General features: G+C 36.3%; 1 protein-coding gene across 1 annotated transcript in view; it reads right to left on the reverse strand.

Moving 5' to 3' along the window:
- Positions 1–22,209, reverse strand: part of MAP3K4 (mitogen-activated protein kinase kinase kinase 4) — a 36,786-nt gene that overhangs the window by 12,823 nt on the left and 1,754 nt on the right. Inside the window, exons 3-17 of the mRNA XM_010168536.2 lie at positions 22,110–22,209; positions 21,589–21,688; positions 21,416–21,499; positions 18,442–18,708; positions 16,413–16,562; positions 15,256–15,417; positions 14,100–14,233; positions 12,835–12,913; positions 10,752–10,818; positions 8,467–8,563; positions 7,451–7,567; positions 3,269–3,369; positions 2,085–2,165; positions 917–1,108; positions 156–226 (exon numbers count right to left, since the gene is read on the reverse strand). The exon at positions 22,110–22,209 is cut by the window's right edge and continues 26 nt beyond it. Of these exons, the coding sequence (XP_010166838.2) occupies positions 156–226; positions 917–1,108; positions 2,085–2,165; positions 3,269–3,369; positions 7,451–7,567; positions 8,467–8,563; positions 10,752–10,818; positions 12,835–12,913; positions 14,100–14,233; positions 15,256–15,417; positions 16,413–16,562; positions 18,442–18,708; positions 21,416–21,499; positions 21,589–21,688; positions 22,110–22,209 (1,802 nt within the window). The remainder of the gene's footprint in view (positions 1–155; positions 227–916; positions 1,109–2,084; positions 2,166–3,268; positions 3,370–7,450; positions 7,568–8,466; positions 8,564–10,751; positions 10,819–12,834; positions 12,914–14,099; positions 14,234–15,255; positions 15,418–16,412; positions 16,563–18,441; positions 18,709–21,415; positions 21,500–21,588; positions 21,689–22,109) is intronic.

Raw genomic sequence — 22,209 nt, forward strand, 5'->3', positions numbered from 1 at the left:
CAGATGTGGCTACCTGAAGAAACAATTTATCTTCCCATCCTTTCCCAATTAGCTAACAACAGTGTTAAGAAATCCTTCATGTCTGCTAAGTCATGCACATTTAGTTTGGAAAAAACAACAAAGACAGCAGAGATTCTTGTATACAGAGTACTTACTTCCTTCATAGCCATCAGCTCTCCAGTGTCAACACTGATACAGGTATAGACCTTCCCATACTGGCCCTCACCTGCAGAAATAAAATAAGAAAAATTAATTACACTACATTCAATAAGCAACGTGTACATCGATTGCAGTAAGAAAACATCACTGGAAACTGAGCTTGCCAAGGCTATTTACTTTTCTTTTAATTTAAAATCTCAAGTAGCTTTTAACCTGTAACACCTAATACTACACTCATAGTCCTGAATTCAAGCTAATTAAAAGTAAAAAAAAATACATTAACAGGCTCCCCTGAAAGAAAACTTTTCAAGAATATGACTATTTTTCCCCACAAATCCCAAACCAGAGAGGAAACAATGATCACATGGGGGAAATGACAACAGTACTGGTGTATTAAACAAATCCCAAAGTTTGAGCTCATTTCCATTCATATTTTTAGTTCTTCCAAAATCAGAACTCATCAAACATTTTACAGGGTTAAACACATGCAGGAATTACAGGATCATATCTAGGTGCTTTTCTTAACCAAATCCTCCTCCTCCTTTGTTTCTTGTTATTTGACCAGTGAAAACTTCACTGAAGTTCTACATAAAGGAAATCCTAGCTGCAACAGTATTTTGTGTTGTAACATTCTGATTTCAATAAAACTGCTATTACCTACATGGAGACCCAGGATTTCAAAAGACAGTCTTAGATTTCCTTCAAAAATACTAAACTTGGTATTTTAGCCTGATAAGTGAAGGTATAATGAACGTACCAATTTTATTTCCTCTCTGCCACTTGAAAGTCACTTTTCTCAAACCTACGTGCATGACATTATCATAAGACTTTGGTGTGTCACAAACTTGGCCAATGATGTTCTTCCTCCTCATCTCTCTGTATCTCCTTTCTTCAAACAACTGAACAGACTTTTGAACAGCTTCAATCGGTGCTTGCTTGGAAGCAGTGTCTAAAAAGAGTTATGAACAATTTCCTTGATTGAGAAATATTCATTGTGTTTATATTTTGTTATCTTCTGATATCATGTATCAGACTATTTTGTGAGTCTAATTTAAGACGTAGGCAAAGAATAAAACATTTCAGCAATCACATATGAAACTATTTGTTATGAATCACAAAAGAAACAAAAGTAAACAGAGAATACTGGTACTTTTCTAATAATCTTTTACTTGATTCAAGGAAATTAAATGTATGAAATGCAACACACTTGTTTGCATTTGGCCTGTCACTAACCACCAAGAGATAGTGGAAATATGTGAGGGTCATTAAGAGCACTAAGGAAAAAAGGATAGGTAAGGGTTTGCTCTACAAAAACACAAGGGGTTTGTTGTTAGGTGACAGAAGATTTTTTCTAATGTTTGATGAGGTTCCACTGTGCCAGAATATATGCAAGCAAGCCGTGTGTATTTATCTGTACAGTACAGGAACCTCAGAAGTAATCAAGTTACTTTAAGTTTCATGAAAATAAGCAGCAGGACAGAGAGGAAAGAGCCCCATATAGCCCTGAATTCGGGAACCAGTGTAGGATCACACACCATTAGACACCCAAAATAAGAAAATCCCATGCTGGGGAGAGATCTTAGGAAGTGAGGAAGTGCTTCGTGTGCTATCCATAACTGGGCACTGAACAGGGACAGCAAACTTCTGTAATTCCTATAGTAATAAATGTCCACATTTTGTAGAACACTGCTAGTACCTTTCAGAAACTGCAAAGATTTAACTTTTATGAAGTTTAATTACTCCTACCTCAGAGAGTACACCTTGTGATTTTGTTAGCAGTATCTTCTATCTGCACTCAGGATTTTGTTTTTTCCCCTTCCTACGTACAAAGCTGAAAACCTCTTCACAACCAGGATTGAGATTCAACCTTTTAATACAGCACTAGTTTAACAGACATTACATTATAGTGACTTCTAAGCACTTACCTTTGGTCTGGTTGATTAAAGTTCTGAGCTCCCAACTCCGCCGGGACGAGCCACTTGAATCTCCTTTTGGATACGATGGTTCTAGAGAAACAATACTGTGAGCATAAAAGTGGCTTTATCTCATATTAAGGATTATGTCATCACATTCAGCAGAAGCTGAGATCTTACATACCAGGACTAATAAGCCCTACAAGCGTATGAGGCAGCCATATAGTAATGTCTGCTCCTGACTTATTTCTAGAAAACAATTTATAAAAGCTATTCTGAAATAGGATTTAATTTATACAGGAACAGAGATCTCCTTCCACAATTGAGGGAAGTCCTTCAAGTCAGGGCACCTGGAATGAAGTATGTAGGAAATCTGTAGGAAAACAATCTTCTACAGTTCCCTAGAAAAATACCTGTAGTCATTCCAACCTAAGCTAGTCTCCCATTCATACGGATACATGAAAAAGGACACAAGCATGAGACAGACAATATCTGCTTAAAAGATAAACCAAAAAAATCCCCCACATCTCTTAGTATAAATTTTTAAGTCACTTCTTTCTTAGAAATAGACTTCATTTTGCAGGGTGACCACAGTATCAACTCTACTTTGCTTGGGATTTTGTACTTCATTTTAATTTGCACAGAACATGCTATCTTAACAATCAATGTTTCAAGGTATTTGTTGTAATATATACCACACATACGTGGTCTAGGGAAACCTGAAGGGGGAATCCTGATCAGGACATCAAGTTACACACCCTGTCCCTTTTTCCAGGATTAAAATAGCAGCATTTGTAAGATGAATACTGCAGTGGTAGTTAAAGAACTAGATAGAAAACTTCACTGTCCTGATGGGTCCAGTTCATACTTCATTAAGAAATGTACTATAGAATGGGGTATATAATTCAGTAATCATGTTACTCATTTCATTTTGAACACTGTAACTTAGTAAAACCCCAGGAAATTCCTTCAGGTACAATTCAGAATCAATATGAAAGGCAAGAAAATAGTGGTTATGTCTGAAAATAGAAGAACTCACTCTGACCATATAAGCCTAAAAGTTAAAAATCTAAGATTTCTGGATGGGAAAAGGTGAAAAAAAAATGTAAAGAGTAAGAACTGGGAACAGAGAGAAATATGTTAATGGCATAAATCATCTGCACATGCAGGTCACAATCTGTTACTGTGACAATCACCTTCTCGCTCTTCAGTGGGACTGGAGTGACGACTAAGGGATCTGAACTGCAACTCCGCTGCTATTGAAGCCAGTCGATCATTTTCAGGGACACTGGAACCCCTGTTAAAAAGAGCCATTGTACTAATTAACTCAGCATTACACTAAATAACAATTAGTGACAATTTAACTGCAGTTTTAAAGAGAAAGAACCTCTGAAGCCTAGGACACAAACCATGAAAGTAACATGAAAGAAAAACTGATGCTGAGAAGTAAATGGCAAGCCCTTTCTATGCTATTTTTTCCCCAAATTAAAGCTTCTTATATAATTTTAGTTATGCCACTGTATGAAAAAACCCTAAGCTTCAAAAGCATAAACTACTTGAAACTTACTTGACCCTAACAACAGAATCCATTTTAACTTGTAACATACAACTAAAACAGCTGCTGCAGGATACAGCTGGTGCCAGGACTGGATATACAATCAGAAGTGATTCAGTTGGGTGATAACATGAGCCTCATTATCAGATGAAGGGTGGTAACTGAATTCATACGCTCCTGGTGCGCTGCAAATACAGTCCTAGCCCGTAGTCATGAAGTCAAAACTAGTGGGAAGAGCCACAAGCCAGCTGACAGGAAGGACAATGTTAAATGACAGCAGCTTGACTGCTTGGAGTCCCTAGCTCCTCCAGACAGAACAGAGTACAATTAGATAGATACCTCAGGATAAGACTCAGATGAATAAGCATGCTGAACAGAAAGGGAAACAATAATGACAGAAATGAGTCTTAAAGCCTTAATTCTTCAGGCACCTTTCTCCAGCCCAAGACACCAATCAATCCACTCATGGTCTAGAGTCATAAATTCTTCATTAAAGTCTTCCTACAATAACTCCCTTTTGGACAAGCTTCCCTTTCAATTTTAAAGCATGGTGTGGAGAGCTGTGACTGATGCCTCCTTTAACATAATGCTTTAGAGGTATGAGCTAAATATTACTGGAAAGCGAGGAATATTGTGAAATCCTTCACTGAAAACTAACAACTACAAAAAGATGAGAGATACCTGTCATCACAAAGCACACACACCTATGAGAGGACTTCCCTACAGCCCTAAAATTGCTTCCGAATTGTATCCAATTATTACCTAATAATTACAGAAAAAAAAAAAGACACAATCTTAAAAAAGACACAATCTTCAAAATCTTGAGAACAGAAGCCAAAACCCAAGACATCCTATTCCCATACAAATGTTCTCAATACAATATTTGCTTTGCACTCCCTACTACGGCCAACTAGATCTTTTAAGTTTGAGGAAGAACTGAAACTGAACTACTCTTCAGGAAGTTGAGGTTTTAATCAGCAAGAAGGCTGAGGTTATTCTCAGCACATACAGAACAACAATGCTAGATGCACAGAGAGCTTAAAAACCAGCAAAGCTAAACCACCTCTAAAATGAGGCAGTAGGTGAAGAGAGGACCTCAAGTATCACAGTTTTGAATGCAGGTGCCTAAAATCCATTTCAGACCCATCTTAGCCACATAGATATTTTATTGTTTGTTTCCAGATTGTGTGCATGTTATTAGGCAAAGAAATAGAGTAAAAGAGTAAAAGAGAAGACAACTTCCTAAATTTCTGCTCTAGTCCTGGATAAATATAAAATGATGAATAATAACCCCAGCTAGCTCAGAAATTAAACATTTATAAAGATCATTAGTATGAACATAGTGTAAATGTATAACCATCAAAGTTCAGTGTAAACAATCAGGTATCACTGCTTTGGATTTTACTTTCTAGTTATGTTAAACTGTTGGGGTTCAGGGTTTTTGTTTTGTTTTTTTAAGAAAAACTTCAATAGAACTATGGTGGCATTTCTGCACTAAGCACTGCGTAGTACAATTGATTTATCAAGCTCCTGCATTGAACTTTTTTATGGATATTTAATGCCTACAATCACGTCATAAATGTCTAAAGAGTTTCTGCAAAGTGTACAGAGTTTCTGTTAGCGTGCTATTCCAGCAGCTGGACCCCACACTTCTTGCCCACAAAACCAAAAAACACTTTCTTGATTCAACAGATTCCATTTGTGTTTTGGAGCACAAATAAATTAAATCCATAATTAAGACTGCAATGTGTTAAAGACTGCAAGCTTCTTTTAACTATATTAAAACCAGAAATTTGTTATAAATACATTATGTTGTAATATTTTGGTTTCCTCAATAAACAAAACCCATACAAAAACCCAACAGCCTCCAAAAGTCTCTTTCTGCTTTAGTAATTTTCTTCTTCAAATTCTTCTTAGGTAATACAGGGGTTAAACAATGCTACTTAAAAATCCAAGCATAAAAAAACCAAACCATGGGATATTTTATCAACAGCCATCAGAAAAGTAAAATCTGAGAGCTCTAATAAAAATACAAGTCTTTGAAAAACAGGTCTAGGCAACTACATTTTAGTGTAGGCAACTACACTAAAATGCTGCATTCACATCAACTTTCATATTACAATCCACTAAAGTATTATCCATTTGATTGTAACTAAGAAGTAGAATTCTAATTTCTTTTCTTCCTAATGACTATCTTTGTGAACTAGAAGAAACTGTCAGAATGCCAACCTTCACACCTCCATCAATATTCGTGTAGGACACACATGCAGAAAACATTAAAAGAATATACCACTGTATTCAAGTGTGTCAAATTATAAACCTGAGAGTTGCACTGAGTGGAATAAAATCTAAACCCAGCCTAAAAGTATTAAAAACTAGTCTCCTGTTTCCCTCGTGAAAAATTAACTAACTTCAAAGACATGCCCTGGCTCAAAGTGCTGTATATATTCTAGAAAAAAATCCCCTTCATGTGTTGTGTAGAGACTAATTATCAAATAAACAAGTTCTGCATTTTCAAAATCATAAATACTAATTAACCATCACCCTGTCAGCTTATAAAATTATCAGAAACTCTCACTGAAAATTCTCTAGAATGTTACTTACTTGAAAAGGGTTTTTCAGGTACTGCAGACTACTGTCTACTCTGCCTTTTTCAACAGGGGGCTTAAAACTGAAGCATGAAGGACATATAATAAATATATGTAGTTTCAATGACAAAAAATCCAAGATGTATTTTCATTAAAAAAAAAAAGAGGGCCCAGACTCACAAGCAGTACATCTAGAGGCTACCGTACCGTGCAAGTCACGTCTTATCATAAAAATAAACTGAAAAGATTTGCGGGAAAGATTTTTATATAAAAAGTGACAACTTCTCTCACACCTTAACACATGCTTTTGCTGTGCATCTGGTAACAAATCTAGAAACCATGATGGTTTGCTCGCTAACAACTGAAAATTATTTATTAAAAATAAGTAATTCATAATCAAGTTATATCTAAGTTCACTTTGGTAACCATCCATCTGTTGTTCCTTCACTATCTGTTCTTTCTTTTCTCTACAGCTGTCTGATACAGTCTTGGGAGACACGTCAGTGGTCTGACTGTGATACTGGAAGAAGGAACACCAACAGTCTGAAATACAACAGCCAAAAACCAGAGGCCAAAAAGCAACAAAGACAGGTCTGCCAAAAAATGCACTCATGACCTCTGCAAACAGACAATACAGGAGTGGTCTCTGTTACATATCCTCATACAGGAATTGTTTATTTCATATTAAGTTTATTCTGCACGACCCTAAGAAGCCAAAGGTGTAGTAAGAAATAAAAATCTTAGTTGTTTAATTCTGTGTTTCCCACTGTATAGTATTTAAAAATATCTATGTCAGACAAGAGCAATACCAAAACTGTTAGCCAACATAAAAAAAAAAACAAAAAAAACAACCCTTGGGCTTATTTCCATGTTACAGTCATCTTAGCACAAAATGTTAGTTATTTTACTAATTATTTAGTAAAGTTATATGGATGAACTGACTGGCATATGTTAATTTCATGGACATTTTTACTGAGCAAATTTGTAATCTATGTCAGAACTGCATGCTTTAACCACCAGAAAATGTTCAGAGATTTTAAATCTGAAAGCAGTCTTATAATCTATTTCTAAGACATAAGATTTTGCTCAAGTCAAACGTGAATGAAGGAGCCAGTGTAAGACATGATGGGACGAAAAAGCACAGTGCAAATGATCTACTAGGATGCCAGTATATGGCAACAGTTAAATGGGTGATGTAAGTAGAATGAGGCTGCTACGTCATGGAGTACAGCTACCTGGAATCATTTGCACTGCTGACAGGTTTGGGTTGGGGTGAGTCGCTACCGACGGGAGCGGGGCGACTGACAGCAAGGCTGCAATGGTTCCGTACGTCACAAGGGACACTTCGCGTGCTGTGGCAAGAAGAAAAACTTCAGCAAACAGTTTAAAAAAAAAAAGTTTTTAAAAAAGTATGGAGTTGAAAGTAGATTTTGAAAATAAAACTCTGAAGTGTACATAATGAGGCCTGATTTTAAAAGTTCTTCAAGTACATAAAGACTTTTATGTGGAATAATTCTGAGTCTCAGAAGCTTTAGGGGCTGTCAATACATACAATAATAATCTTCAAAATAAAAATCTCCAGATCTTTAGAGCAGTACTAGTTTCTGCCAAAAGCTAAGCAACTTTTGAAAAAAATGTCAATTATAGAGTCTGACACTGTGCTGATCTTGAAAAATAAGGCCCTCTGTTTGTGTAAAAATATGGATGGCAAAGTTTATTTTGAAATTTTTAAAAACTATTTTTGCATTAATTCTTATGTCAACTCTTTCAAAGGAAAACAAAACCATCTATTGCTTTAAGCTTCTTCACAGCAAGTTGGCAATGATGCAGAAATGCCACCATATTCCAGAATGCTACACTTTGAAGTCTTATCTATGGCTAAACTACAGAAAGCACTGTCAGGGGCATGTATGCAGACATTGAAAGTGGGGAGGGAAAGAAAAGTCTTGTTAATGAGCAGTTTTCACTGAATTAAAGCTTGTCACATTGAAACATTGTTTTCGGGAAAGAAAAAGGGGATAAGAAGGACTTCAAAGTGAGAACACATGCACCAATAAAAACTGTAAAATAAATGGGAGGGGAAAAACTATATTGTCATTAAAAGCCCATCAATAAAATTCAGATCATTAACACGGTAGATTTTTTTACCTGCTTTGCCCTCAACAGGAAAAAAGAGGCGTCCCACTTACTGGCAGTCAGCATAGCCAAGAAAGGATAAACCTGTTTAGAACTCTGTACTAATGCTAAATACCTGAAGCCTTCAGGAGTGGGGATGATAAGATGAGGATTTGGCGGATCACTATGGCACCGAGGTACTTTTACAGGACGGGGACTGTTTCGATGAATAGCTGCAAACATAAAAAGGGTAGCACATTTACTCAGATGTCAGGAAAACTCTGTTAAGGCTATTTCAAGACAAAAAATTAAAACAAATTCCTATTTTACAGAGTTAAGTTGAACTGGCATGTATTTTCTTATCCTTTAAGAAAAAATATTCTAATTTTAAATAAATCCATTATTATTATTTATTTTATTGTATCACATAACTCATCTATAAAATAATGAAAATTCTCCAGAGAATTAAAAACTAGCAATTAGAAGACGTGTACTTACTTCACTAAAACTATATCTTCATTATTTCAACTTCACCGATTAAAGATGATTTGTTGTCTTATTGCAAAATAAATATTGACAAACCAAATAATCATCAAAACACAAACAGTGTTGTTATGTTCTTTTTGCATCAAAATTAGCTTTCTCAGACAATAACAGAAAGTAAAATGAGCTGGGAAGAACACCCACATACGACAGCTTTAACCACACTAATAATGCCAGCCATGACAGTCTGGCCCAAGAAAGTGGTACGAAGGGACAGGGTCAAACCTGTGTGAGCCATCACTGCCCTCATGCCTAGCTCATTCAGCACCCATAAGAGTTGTCTGCAGTGCCTTCCCCTTCCGTCAACCCCTCCTTAATGAGCCAGAAAAATCTCAAGATAGCTGACAGCCCATCACAAAACGAGTCAGTATTTTCTGCCCGGCTAGGTTAGTCACAGCGAGCTGAGTTTCTGCCTTGTTTGCGCTACCAGGACAAGTAAAAGATGCCAGGGACAGGTGTTGGTTGTCCTCTTATAATTCACAAGGACACTAGCAGAAGCCCCAGAATTCAGAACCTAACCCACTTGGGTGGCCACAAGCTGTTTCACAGAGCAAAAAAGACAGGATAAAACACCAGGAGACACCCAGCTATGTGCCTACAGGCAGCGGCATGAATGGAACTGGATCCTCAGCTTTGGGAAATGGGGTAAAGATCACAATGGGTTTATGTCCCTCAACACGGTATACAAATGGAACTAGCAATTCTTATTTTTCTCCTGATCATAAGACAGGAAGGGATATCTGCATTATCTGCAGCCAGGATAGCTTATGTTTAGTTATGTTTATTTCACATTCATCAAAGTTTCAGCCTGCTGTTCAAGTCTATGCCATCTGTGTCACCCCTTCCCCATGCCTCTGAGATGTCAACCAATTTAGTTTGTGTGATCTGCTGTGTCTGCAATAGCATTTATAAGAGTTTCAGTACTTCAGGATCATCATGATAGTGATTTACCCAAAACGGGTCTTCCTCTGAAAAACAGCATCAAAAGTGAACACACAGGTTTTACACCACAGTGCAGCATTTGGCTAAAAGTTATTTTAGACTATGTGTCTTTCCAAAAGGATTGGACTGAATTTCATTGTGAAAGGTGTCTCACCTCTAAGTGTTTCTCATCAAAATTATATCAAAACTGAAACTTTCCAGAAATACTGTAAAACCTCATCTTGTCTGAGACAAATTACCTTCCCTTCAAAGTGGACATCCAAAGAAAGAAAAGAAGATGAGGTGGTATTTTGAAAGTTAATTAGTCAATGGACTTGGAAGGAGGAAGAAAGAAACAGTGCTGAGAAAGTGGTAAGTAAAAGGGAAACACAGCTGAGGAAACATCCCTTTCTCAAGATAAACAATGAAATATGTTGATTTCACTCTAATGCCAAAGACATTTTTTACACTATGACAGATCTTGTGATATTGGAAAACTATTTCCCACAGCCCTGTCATCAGTCCCCCAGGTGTACCTGTACCTATGTACCTCAACACTTAATTGAAGGCCATCAGAAGCGTAAATATGTGCAGTGTCACAACTAAATTTTGGGAGAGGGAGATGTAACTGCCTCCTTAAAGTTACAGTAATTTCTTTACACAACCTTTAAAAAAAATCACATTCCTCTTCCAGAAGATCTGCAAGACTTCACAAAGATTCAAGGACAAAATCAGAGGAAAGCATCTGTAAAGCTTTTAAGTTTCTTGAGTAAAACTACCATGTATTTACACTTTGTCAGGCAATAATGGTTTCACATCAACAACAATTAAAAGCTTGAAAATACTTTTATTGGTATTTCTAGCATTTTAAAATTACTTCACAATCAAAATTCTATAATAATAGCAGCAAAGCTCCAGAATAAATGCCAGCAACTTCTGCCTTACCAAGGTACAAACCTGTAACAGGACTGTGAGGTTTTCCAATAACATGGCCAATGCACTCATTCATCAGAGCTTGTAAGCTCTAGAAAAAAGAAACAGAAAAAGTTGTGATGTTTTCCGTTACAAGAAAGTTGACAGAATCATAGAATCATTTAGGTTGGAAAACACCTTTAAGATCATTAAGTCCAACCCCAAATCTAACACTGCCGAGTCCACCACTAAACCATGTCCCTAAGCACCACATCTACCCATCTTTTAAATACCTCCAGGGATGGTGACTCCACCACTTCCCTGGGCAGCCTGTTCCAAGGCTCCTTTTCTCCAGGCTAAACAATCCCAGTTCCCTCAGCCACTCCTCATAACACTTGTGCTCCAGACCCTTCGCCAGCTTCGTTGCCCTCCTCTGGGCACACTCTGGCACCTCAATGTCCTTCTTGTAGTGAGGGGCCCAAAACTGAACACAGAACTTGAGGTGTGGCCTCATCAGTGCTCAGTGCAGGGGCACAATCACTTCCCTACTCCTGCTTGGCCACACTGTTTCTGATACAAGACAGGATGCCATTGGCTTTCTTGGCCACCTGAGCACACTGCTGACTCAAATTCAGTCGGCTGTTGATCAACACCCCCATAGTCCCATGGTAAAACTCACAGTAATAAAATTACACTGGGTAAGTATATCATCTGCCAAGTAAGCGCCCTCACATTCTACCAATTATATTAAAATATTGGATCCACATTAGGACAAAGCTGCAATAACCTCCTCTGCCCTCCGCCTCCCCACTCCAAGAAGAAACACCTTAAGAAAATGGTGAGAGTATGACAGTCTGAATCACAAGACTAAATTCTGTAAAACAGTGATGAAGCACAGCCTATTAAAAGAAATCCACTTTCCTTAACTTCCCATGAAGTTAGCAAAACTTTCACAAAAGGCTGTTTAATAGTTAAAACCACTGAACTGGGGCTCAGGCAATCCCAGCCTAATTACTGGGTGTACTATTCACTGTGTATGTAAACCTGGACAAGTTATTAAATCTTCCTCTGGTTCAATTTACTTGTCAGATCACCAGGGATAAAATATGTCTTCACAATAAAGAATTAAAACTATGTTCTTAGGTAAAGTTGCTATGAAAGCCACTTCTATATAGCAGTCATTCCCACTAGTCAAAATTTCTTCCACACTTTCAGAAACTTAATGAAGACCAGGAACTTGAAGCTAGATTAACCAAAAAAATTAAAAAAAAAAAAAAAAAAATGTGTTTAGCCTGTGATTGCCACATCTTATCAACCCAGACTGAGCTAGAATATCAGCTTTAGATCTAGACTGTCCTTTTTCTATAGCATCAGGTATTATTTAAATAAGAGATTACGACTGACATATGCATTTCTAGGTGAAATGCTGTGACCTATGTTATACAGGAGCCAGATTAATCAAAGAATTTCATAACACATCTTGAAATTAATAAAAATCAGAGGTGCTGACACTCACATTCTGCTATTTTGTGGCAACTGTGCTTTTACTTCTCTGTAGTACTGTACCAAGATCAGAGAAATAAATTCTCAGAATTATATTTCCACAGGAAAACAGGGAAGGCAGAGCACATAAAAAAGACAGTTTTAGTCTACTATTTTTGACAAAGTAAAAACAGAAGAAAGATGTTCTGAAGTCAGTTTCCAGTTGGCATAATTTGAACAAATACCTTTAAACTATTGTGATGTTGTATTCATACCCATAAACAAACTCTGGGTGCTAGCTAAGCCTCAGAAGCTTATATTCAGAAATTTATTATGACAACTAGAAATTGTAACAGAAAAGGTGCTGTCAAATTTCCTGAGAGACAGTACCAGCAACTTGTCAGCAATCTGAAAACGTTAATGCCAATGGTCACAAGCATACTCTGTTCAGAATCTTACAAACTGAAGAGATATCAACATCATTAGTTACATACAACAGCAATTTCTTCAGAACAATTACATACAACAGCAATTTCTTCAGAACAGTATCTGTATTCAGACACAGCTGTATAAAAAATATCCCTGATAACATACTGACAGCTTCACATGTATTCAGAAATAACAAGCAGAATAACTTATTCCATACCAAGAAGTCATCTTCTGGGAGAGCTGAAATAAATGCTGGCTCAATAGCTTGAAGAAAATCAAAACCTTGAGTTGCCCACCTATCTCAAAGAAAAAGAAAAGACCGAAAATTAATTGCTCTTCAGCTGAAGCCATCATAAAAGTTTCAACAAGATCCAAGAACAGCAAATGGCAGCTACTTATTTTTCTTCTGTAAAACATGATCAAATCTTTGTAAGAAAACAGATTCATATATAAGAGATAACATATTTAGCTTGTATTAACATTTGCCCAGTTATATTTGGACAAAGTCTGATTTTAGCAAGGACACTGCCAAATAAAGTGAGCAGGCCACGCCATATATCTTAACTCCTGTATCTTCAGGAACAGTATCATCAATGCATTCATAATATGCTGGCAACAAGCCCAACCGCTGTGTACCCTGCCTACATTCTCCTTTCTGAAATTAGACTGAAAGTGTACTAATGATTTCATGACCAGCAGCAACTGGGCATCACTGGTTTCAGTGTCTAGACTGGTCAAGTAAAACAAACAAGTAACTTGACTAGAGCGAGTTGTGTCTTCAGCCACCTGCTCTCCTCTCACTGCCTCCTTTCAGACCTACTAGAATTCACAGCTGCAACCTACAAAATGCAAGTAGACTCATAGGATATCCTGAGTTGGAAGGGACCCACAAGGATCATCACAGTCCAATTCCTGACCTCATACAGGGCAACCTGAAAGTTAAACTACATATCTAAAAGCATGGTCCAAACAGTCAAATTGTCTAAATGTCTTTTTCATCTGTAGGCTGTATTTTAGATACTTTCAAAAAGGACTAATAGAAGGACTTCTACAGGACTTCCAAATGTACACTGTTTCCACAACTGACACAAAACAATACTCCTTTCTCTGCAGAATACCCAGAGAATGATTGTTGCATATTCTGCAGTCTCTATTGACTCCTGATCACATAGCAATTTTGTTCCAACCTAATGACTCTTACCCAGTTTTTTAATTGTCTGGGTCAAACAATCTCCACTTTTTCTTCCCATTTTTTGTCAGCTAACATGAGGCAAAATGTTCAACAAAATTTTTTGCTAAGCAATTGGAGTGTTCATTTGGCTTTATGCATTTACTATTCAAATTACTTTCAAAATTTAAGTGTTAGAATCATCAACAATTCAGAAGAACTACTTCTAAACAATAAGGCATTATTCACAGTGTGAAAAGCCCTGTATGCTATTTAAACATAAACTACTATGGCAGTAATGAGCTGGCTGTTACCTGGGTCTAGTGCCTCGGCCACTCTCACATTTTGTTAGCACATAATTCATCCATTTTCTAGCAAAGTTGATATACTTGTCTCCAATTTTCTGCCTGAATTCTCCAGACATTAGACGAACAACTTCTTTATGGTACTGTAAGAAACTAAAGATTACTTTTCACATATTAATAAGAACAAAAATACCATTTGCAATATTCATTGGAGTATTTGCAGACTAACAAAACTCTACAGCATGGTAACAGACACATCCTATTCTCAGACAAAATTATTTTATGCAAGCAGTTGCATATTTATAGAAAAGAAAAAGAAAAAATACATGATACGAAATTTGTTGGTGAGAGGCAGCACTTGAGCCATATTGCATTCTTGTGTGTATACAGGCATGTGCTGATGTATAACAGTGTACACATCATTTAAGAAACATCCTACATAAATGCTTAGTTCTGTAATCAGAGATTGAAGTGCAAAATAGCGTTTATTTTTAGATATATTGCAGCTAACATTAGGGAATAAAGGAGTTATATACATACATTTAAAAAACTAAACAGAAATAACAGCTGTTTTTAAGAAGACTATCTGTAGAAATACGTTAGGGTACGATACAATCTTAAAATACGAAGTTCACAGGAATCAAATAGTGAGACAGTATCCTAAAAGCATCTGAACATGACATTTCCTCATCAGCACTCTAAGGAACGCACTCAAAAGCTGTATTAATTGCTTCAAAGAATCACCATAAACTCTGAAAGAATGGCTCATGTTACAGTATTATGCTATTCTAGGCTGAAAAACTGTGAGAAGCCAAGTTACACCACGACATTCAGTATCAAAGAATATTTCTGATTGCATTTAAAATGCTGCCAAGTAGCAGAGCCTACAAGACTGCATCTGAATTCATCAAGTTCTTACAGCTTTTTAGAGTTCCAGGCATTGCTAACTGGAGTCTGAATTTAATAGATCTATCTGTGATCTGTTCTATTTCAATCATTTTCATATAAGACTTCTGCTGCAACACATATTTTTATGATGTTCTGCTAGAATTCTTCTTATTTCCACACAGTTACCTCATTTGCACTAAAACAAAATCAGAAATCTCAATTGGTTCTTACCAAAGCTACAAAACAAATGTGTCATTAATATTTTTTGTTTCCTTACCTCAAACCCAAAATTATAACCCTGAATCATGGCTTCCCGGTAGTATTGCTGCAAAGTGGCAGATTCAGATTCATCAACTTCAGCATCAAACTCAGATGTGAACATGTGATCAACTCTATCAATGGCACTGCTTATCTTATTGCACAGCTGTAATGCATCACTCTGAGTAACAACAACAAAAACGGATAGGAGGGGCATCAAATTATTATTTATATTCTACAGTTGACAAGGCAAAGGCAAACGTGAATCTAACCATTACAGTATTTCAAATGGAACTGTACTTTAATGCCATCACAATTCATTCAGTCTTGAAAAAACACTTTCCAGCAGTTGCACTAAGCAAGTCTCATAATTAACTGAAGTATTATAATTAAGTTTCCTTGCTTGAGTGAGATTAACTTTATAAACACAGACAGTGAAAGGAGAAAAAAAAACCAAACAAAAAAACACACAAACCAAAACACACAACCAAAAATCAGACACACGAGAATACAAAAAAATGAGTTTTACTATCTATAGCATGACCAAGCCTTTGGTTGTATTTTCACCCTGGTATGTGGACACAGCTTCTTTTGAAATCAGGGTGAAATGCAGGGACCTGACATTGCAATTTCAACCTAATAAATCCATGCTTTTCTATGTCCTTCAAAAAAAGAAACAAACAAACAAAAAAAATCCAACCAAAAACAAGAGCAGAATACCAGAGAGATCTACCCACTTTTACACCACAAAGCAGCCACCTTCTCCAAACACAGGGAAAAAATGTTGGGTTTTGTACATCATGGATTTTGAGAGAACTTATTTTTATGAAATCAAACTTTCTTTCAATTCAATAGTGCTCTCATATGAAGATGTATTTATTCTTTTACTTTAATATTTCTATTGCATTATGGACTTGTTTCCCACTTACCCAGTGCAAAAATTACTACACTCAAAAATCATTACAGCTCAAAAATATGCTCACAAATCCTCTGCAAAAACAGAATGAAAATTGTACTGAAAGTAGATTTCATAGAGGTTGTATAAATGACAAATGCAGAATATGTCACGTCATATTGATTGCACTGTCATTGCAATCAAGTCTCCTTACATGTTTTTACTTATCAGTAAGCAAAGTACCATCAATTTTGACTGAGATAATCTCAAAAACTGCTTACCTTTAGCTGCTGTAGAGCTTTGGCGATGACTGGTTGGCTGGATGTCTGTTCCTGGTGCAGAGATACAAGCCCTTCAATAGACTGCTGGAAAGCTTTTCTCTGACTCACAAGATGAGCAGATTGAATGACTACAAGGAGGAGGTTATCAACCTAGGAATACAAGATACCACTAGTTCTTATAAACAAAATCCTCTCTAAAAAAACATGCTCAGTATCAGCAAATTCCAACTGGTTATTTTTTTAAATTCTAAAATATGAAAGATCTCTCTTGTTGCTATTCATGAAAATCTTTAATTCACACAGAAAAGCTTGATGGTGGCAACTGAACTTGATTAACTCTGATCTTATGAGCAGGGCTCTATTAGGGTAAATGCCACAGCAAGTTTTCCATGGGAATATACTCCTATTCACTTCTAGAAAGGTTTGGGAAACACTATTAAAATTACCTTTAAAATAGTTATACACGGAAAGGCAGCATCTGAGCAAAGTAATTATATTTTCTCAAAGCCAATGGAGGTAACAGCCATGATATAAAAAAAGCAGGCTTTATGCAAGTAATGTAATACACTTCAGGACAAAAACTTACTGTTGAATAGGGAATGCCAGAGATGTACCACACAGTATTTGCTCAAATTTTCAAAATTCTTAAAATGTAAGAATGTGTTTTAGAAACCAGAGCTCTGATATTGCAGAAGTCTATGAAAGCACACAATCACAGATGGTGTTGCCTTTGCTGTGGCACTGAGTCACACACTAAACTGTTGATTTCAAAATACAGACAATGCATCTCCAACACGTTACTCACAAAACAAGACCTACTTCATCCAGATTTTCAATACCTCAACCACAAAGAACATTTTCATTGTCAAAATTCTTTAAATGTTGTTGGGATTCTTCTATTTTATTAATATTTTTTAAATAACACCTTATATATTCTCTAGTTTGCAATCAAAATATGCTTTTTAAAAACACAGGACACAATCTTTTTGAAGGACTTTTTACTTCCTAACCTTTCAGTATTGGATTTTAAAATATTAATAAACAGTGTTATACACATACACAAATAAACACATACGCAAACACACGGAATTTTATATGCATTTACATGTCAGAATACCATTTGCAAAGCAAATTGCATCTTTTGCTGTTTTCATTTTCTGAATGAAATGCTAACTTTGATAGAAGTCCAATGAAATTCTTAGCATTTAATCAAAGGCTATTTTTGTCTGGACAATGGACAAAGAAGAAGTAACATCCTGGCATATCAAAACCAGCAGTATGTACAAGAGTGACTTTTTCAACTGCCTGTAATTGCTAGGGCCCTCTGAATGCTAGAGACCAGGTACAGTGACATGGAAGGTCACTCTGTTTGTGACCAGCAGAGCCCATTTATGGTAGGGATTTAAGGAACTTCATGACATACCAAAAGGAAAATTCACTTAGCTTAACATAAGGATATGAGAACAGGAGGGGCAGGGAGCTGCAGCTGGCACAGCTGCCATAGTAGAACTGCTGGCAGTGAACCCATGTTGGCTTGGGATGAAGGAAAGTATGACTGGTAAGATTTCTTCTGCAGAACTGCTGAACATCCACTACCTTCCACAGAAATTTAACTTTAAATGTCACAATTCATCCCAGATCAAAAGTAACTGGTTTCATGCCTCAGTGTGGGGAAAGCACACAAAAACCACACGTTCTTGGAGACTGGTGATTTCTTAGTAAAATGTACAGTTTTCAAATCCTATCCACACTTCTGATACTGAACATCCAACTAGATATTGAAAGTATCTCTTTATTATAAAAGTCCAAGACTAAAAAAAATGCACATGGTAGAGATTAAGCCTAAGAAATGCTAAAATCCATTGAATTTAATACTTGCATTAACACAGCTAAGAATCAATCCTGTCCTTGAATTTAACTTTTTATTACCTATAAAAGGACACATGCCTCACTTCAATTACTGTGGTTAATCTGAAAGGGTAAAGCATTCATAGAATTGTAGAGATCACATTAACAGAAAAAAACCCACCTGCATGGTACGCAGTGTATCAACAGTTTCTACTTGTGGCACTACTTTGACTGGCTGACCCTCCCATGCACTCCAGCTGTCATCTAATTCATGGTCTTTATCACTGTGTTTGGTCATTAATAAATAGGCCTCGTATGCAACCTCATCTGAATCCTTTGAGCAATCCTTTCCAGCAGCTGCATTGAGGAGCTGCAGAATCACAGATTTTTCCCCTGCAATACTATTTGGTACAAATACTTGTAAATTCTCCAGTCCAGGGATTTGTATCTGTAGAAAAAAAATAAAAACATACTGAATCTCACTATCTTGTACAATACATAAAATAGATAAAATAGACATATGTCATCTCATTTAAGCAACAGGAAGAGTCTTAAACAGCTGTACAATACACATACTAAACCAACACATTCAGTCATTTTTGCACTAAAAGTCACAGAATCATAGAATTGCCTGGTTGGAAAAGACCTCTGAGATCATCGAGTCCAACCATACCTGTCCACTACTAAACCATATCTCTGAGCACCCCATCTACCCATCTTTTAAACACCTCCAGGGATGGTGACTCAACCACCTCCCTAGGTAGCCCGTTCCAGTGCCTGAGAACGCTTCCAGTGAAGAATTATTTCCTGACATCCAATCTGTACCTCCCTTGGTGCAACTTAAGGCCATTGCCTCTTGTTCTACCACTAGTTACCTGGGAGAAAAGACACACACCTGCCTCGCTACAACCTCCTTTCAGGTAGTTGTAGACAGTGAGAAGGTCTCCCCTCAGCCTCCTCTTCTCCAGGCTAAACAACCCCAGTTCCCTCAGCCACCCCTCATAAGACTTGTTCTCCAGCCCTTTCACCAGCTTTGTTGCCCTTCTCTGGACAGGCTCCAGTGCCTCCATGTCCTTCATATAATGAGGGGCCCAAAAATGGGCACAGTCAAAATGCATTATAAGAAATTATTTTTCTTTAAACCCGCTAGATCACCAACTTTCAGTGGCATCTTTCGTTGCCCCTTCAATTGATCCTTCTACATATTCTTCTACAGAAATCTTGTTACAAAAAAGTCCAGTTTCACATATATACTACATATGTGTGCATATGTATGTATAAAATATAAATACACATATTTTAAAAAGTAAATTAGTCAAGACTAATTTAAGACTTACGAAGCACATATCTGAAAGACCGGAATATTAAAAGAAGAAAAATTCCTTTAGGGTCTCTAAAAATCCACATAACATTTCTCAATGGCTACAAAAGGTAAGAGTAAGCAAAAATATGGCTAAAAAAGTATCAGTTATTCTCTCACTATTAAGGAAAAAAAGATTAATTAGGTTCAATAAGAGTGTTCTCTTTTAATAAAATACTACTTATACTACTTCAAAACTACTTCTGCATTATATCCATCACACTGGTAACAATACTTTAACCAAGTCGGGCATCAGAATCCGACTGTGAAAACAGTGAAATAGTTGATCCTTGTCATTTGACACGAGGTAACTGACTTACAGTGAAGTTTAATTCTCTCTTTTCAGAGTTTAATGTCCTCAAGCCAAGAGAAAACACTGGACTCAACAGTTTTACTATTAGGCAGCCATATTTTATCATTAAAGCCATTAAAATCTATAGGTCAATGTAAAAACTGGATGGTTGTTACTGAAAGCTAAAATAGTTTCCCAAAACTAATGATCTGACTGAAAAGGCTGTTAAAAATTTAAACTCCCTACATGATGTTAGAGGGCCAATATACAATATTGTGTACAATATACAGTGTTAATCACCAAAATGTGTGTCATTTTGAGTGGTGAAGAAAAGGGAAAGGTAATACTTGAAGATGGATAAATCTTGAGATCCAAATAATCTCTCTAGATTATTTAAACCATGTGCTTACACAGATTTTTCAAACTCAAGATTCAATTTTTTTCTTCAAAACATGTGCATAAGAACAATGATACTATCTTTAACTAAAAGGTCTACCAAATTTAATATTGTGTCTTAAAGCAGCCAAGAGTGAATACTTAGGGAAAAATATTTTTTTAAAGTAAACATATACTGATTTCCCTGACTATTCTCTCACTCTAACAGACCAGGGTCCTACTGAGCCAGATGTTTCTTCCACGTGTTTAACAATCCTTTATGAACATCTCTCCTATGAACTTGACTGTCTCCCCTTGAACCATTTTCTACTTTTAGCAATAATTTCTATATATCTAACAAGAATTTTATCATGCAAAAATTAGCAGATTATTTCCCAATCGGGAATTAAATATATTAAATGTATGGAAGGACAGCAGGTCTAAATAAATTTAATCTGTTGAAGCAACTGATTTACTTAAATTCAAACTACAACAAAGACTTGTTGACCTAGGAATTTCTAAGTAATAAAGTGCAGAATTTATAGTGCAGTAAATACTGGGCACTGAGAGCTTAACCTACTTTTGCTGTACAACAGTTTTCTCGCAACAGTTATTCTGGAAAAGAACAAATTCCTTGCATTTCTCACATCTTTACTACTCTCAAGGAAGCTCACTGGAGCAGACCTCTATTATAATATTATTGCTTTATAAAAACACAGGTTTTGTGTGAGATTATCTACTTAAACATGTCCATTTACTGATGTATCTGTTTCCTTCAAACTTTAAAGCATTTATTTTTCATAATACTCCCTACTAAGTATTATTACTCCCCTCTCACAAATGAGTAAGCACTACTGAAACAAAATGGCTTTTCCTAAGTCACAAAGAGAATCTTTGGGAAGACAAGGATTTAGACAACGATTTCCCAAAACACACGCTAGAATTCTCGCTCACACAAACACAGGTAGAGAAAATAATTTGATTGCCACAATTCAGCATTAAATGCATGACATTTTGAATGCTGAAATATAGGTGCCACATTAAAAAATTGAAAGTATGCCAATAAATATCCTTTGACATTTTGCTTAGCATCCTCACTCTACTTTCATGCCTCTAAACTGAATTTACCTTCACATACTCTTTTGTTTTCAGAGCATTCAGAAGATCTCGCACAGGGGCTGACAAGGCAAATTCTGCTGCTATTTCAAGGTCCTGCAAGTAATAACAAAACAAAAGAATATGCTTTCATACTAAGTTTCTTTAAAGCATATAAATAAGATGAGACTCTACTATTAACTTACCTTCCTCAGCATTTTAGCAAAACCAAGAGCTTTGGAGGCCCTTTCTCTAGCTTCATGAAACAACTCTTTGAGTGCTCGGCTGGTCTCTATAACAGACCTCCTGAAACATTGGTAATAATGAAGTTATAATGTTCTAATAAATCATAGTGCATTTATATAGCTATTAGAAAATAAGCATTATTTACATATATGTCAATAGAAAGAGCACAGAAAATAAATTTTTTAAGCATATGACTAAAATGAACTGAATTTGCACATTTTTGATAAGGATATAAAAACTGAATTTAAAGAACATTACAAAAACAATTTCTCACACCCTGAACTAAAAAAAGGTCACTGGGCTTCAAATGAACAAAATTATGGTTCATTACTACTGCATACAGAAATATCAGCAATAAAGTCTATGGAGTCTTGCATTTATGAAGTTGTCATTCTAAGAAATAAAATGCAGTATGTGCCTGTCAAAGGTATAGAAACATGAGTAAGTGTGTTTATTATTATTAAGCCGAAAGGCTTAATACCTGATTTCATCTGATGCAGTACTGTCATCGGCACTGGCCCAAAATTCATCACAACTGTCTTGTAGTCCAGAATCTAAAAATATTCCTGTAGATTTCAGCA

Source organism: Antrostomus carolinensis, unplaced genomic scaffold (genome assembly GCF_000700745.2).
Source record: "Antrostomus carolinensis isolate BGI_N321 unplaced genomic scaffold, ASM70074v2 scaffold14885, whole genome shotgun sequence".
NCBI lineage: Eukaryota > Metazoa > Chordata > Aves > Caprimulgiformes > Caprimulgidae > Antrostomus > Antrostomus carolinensis.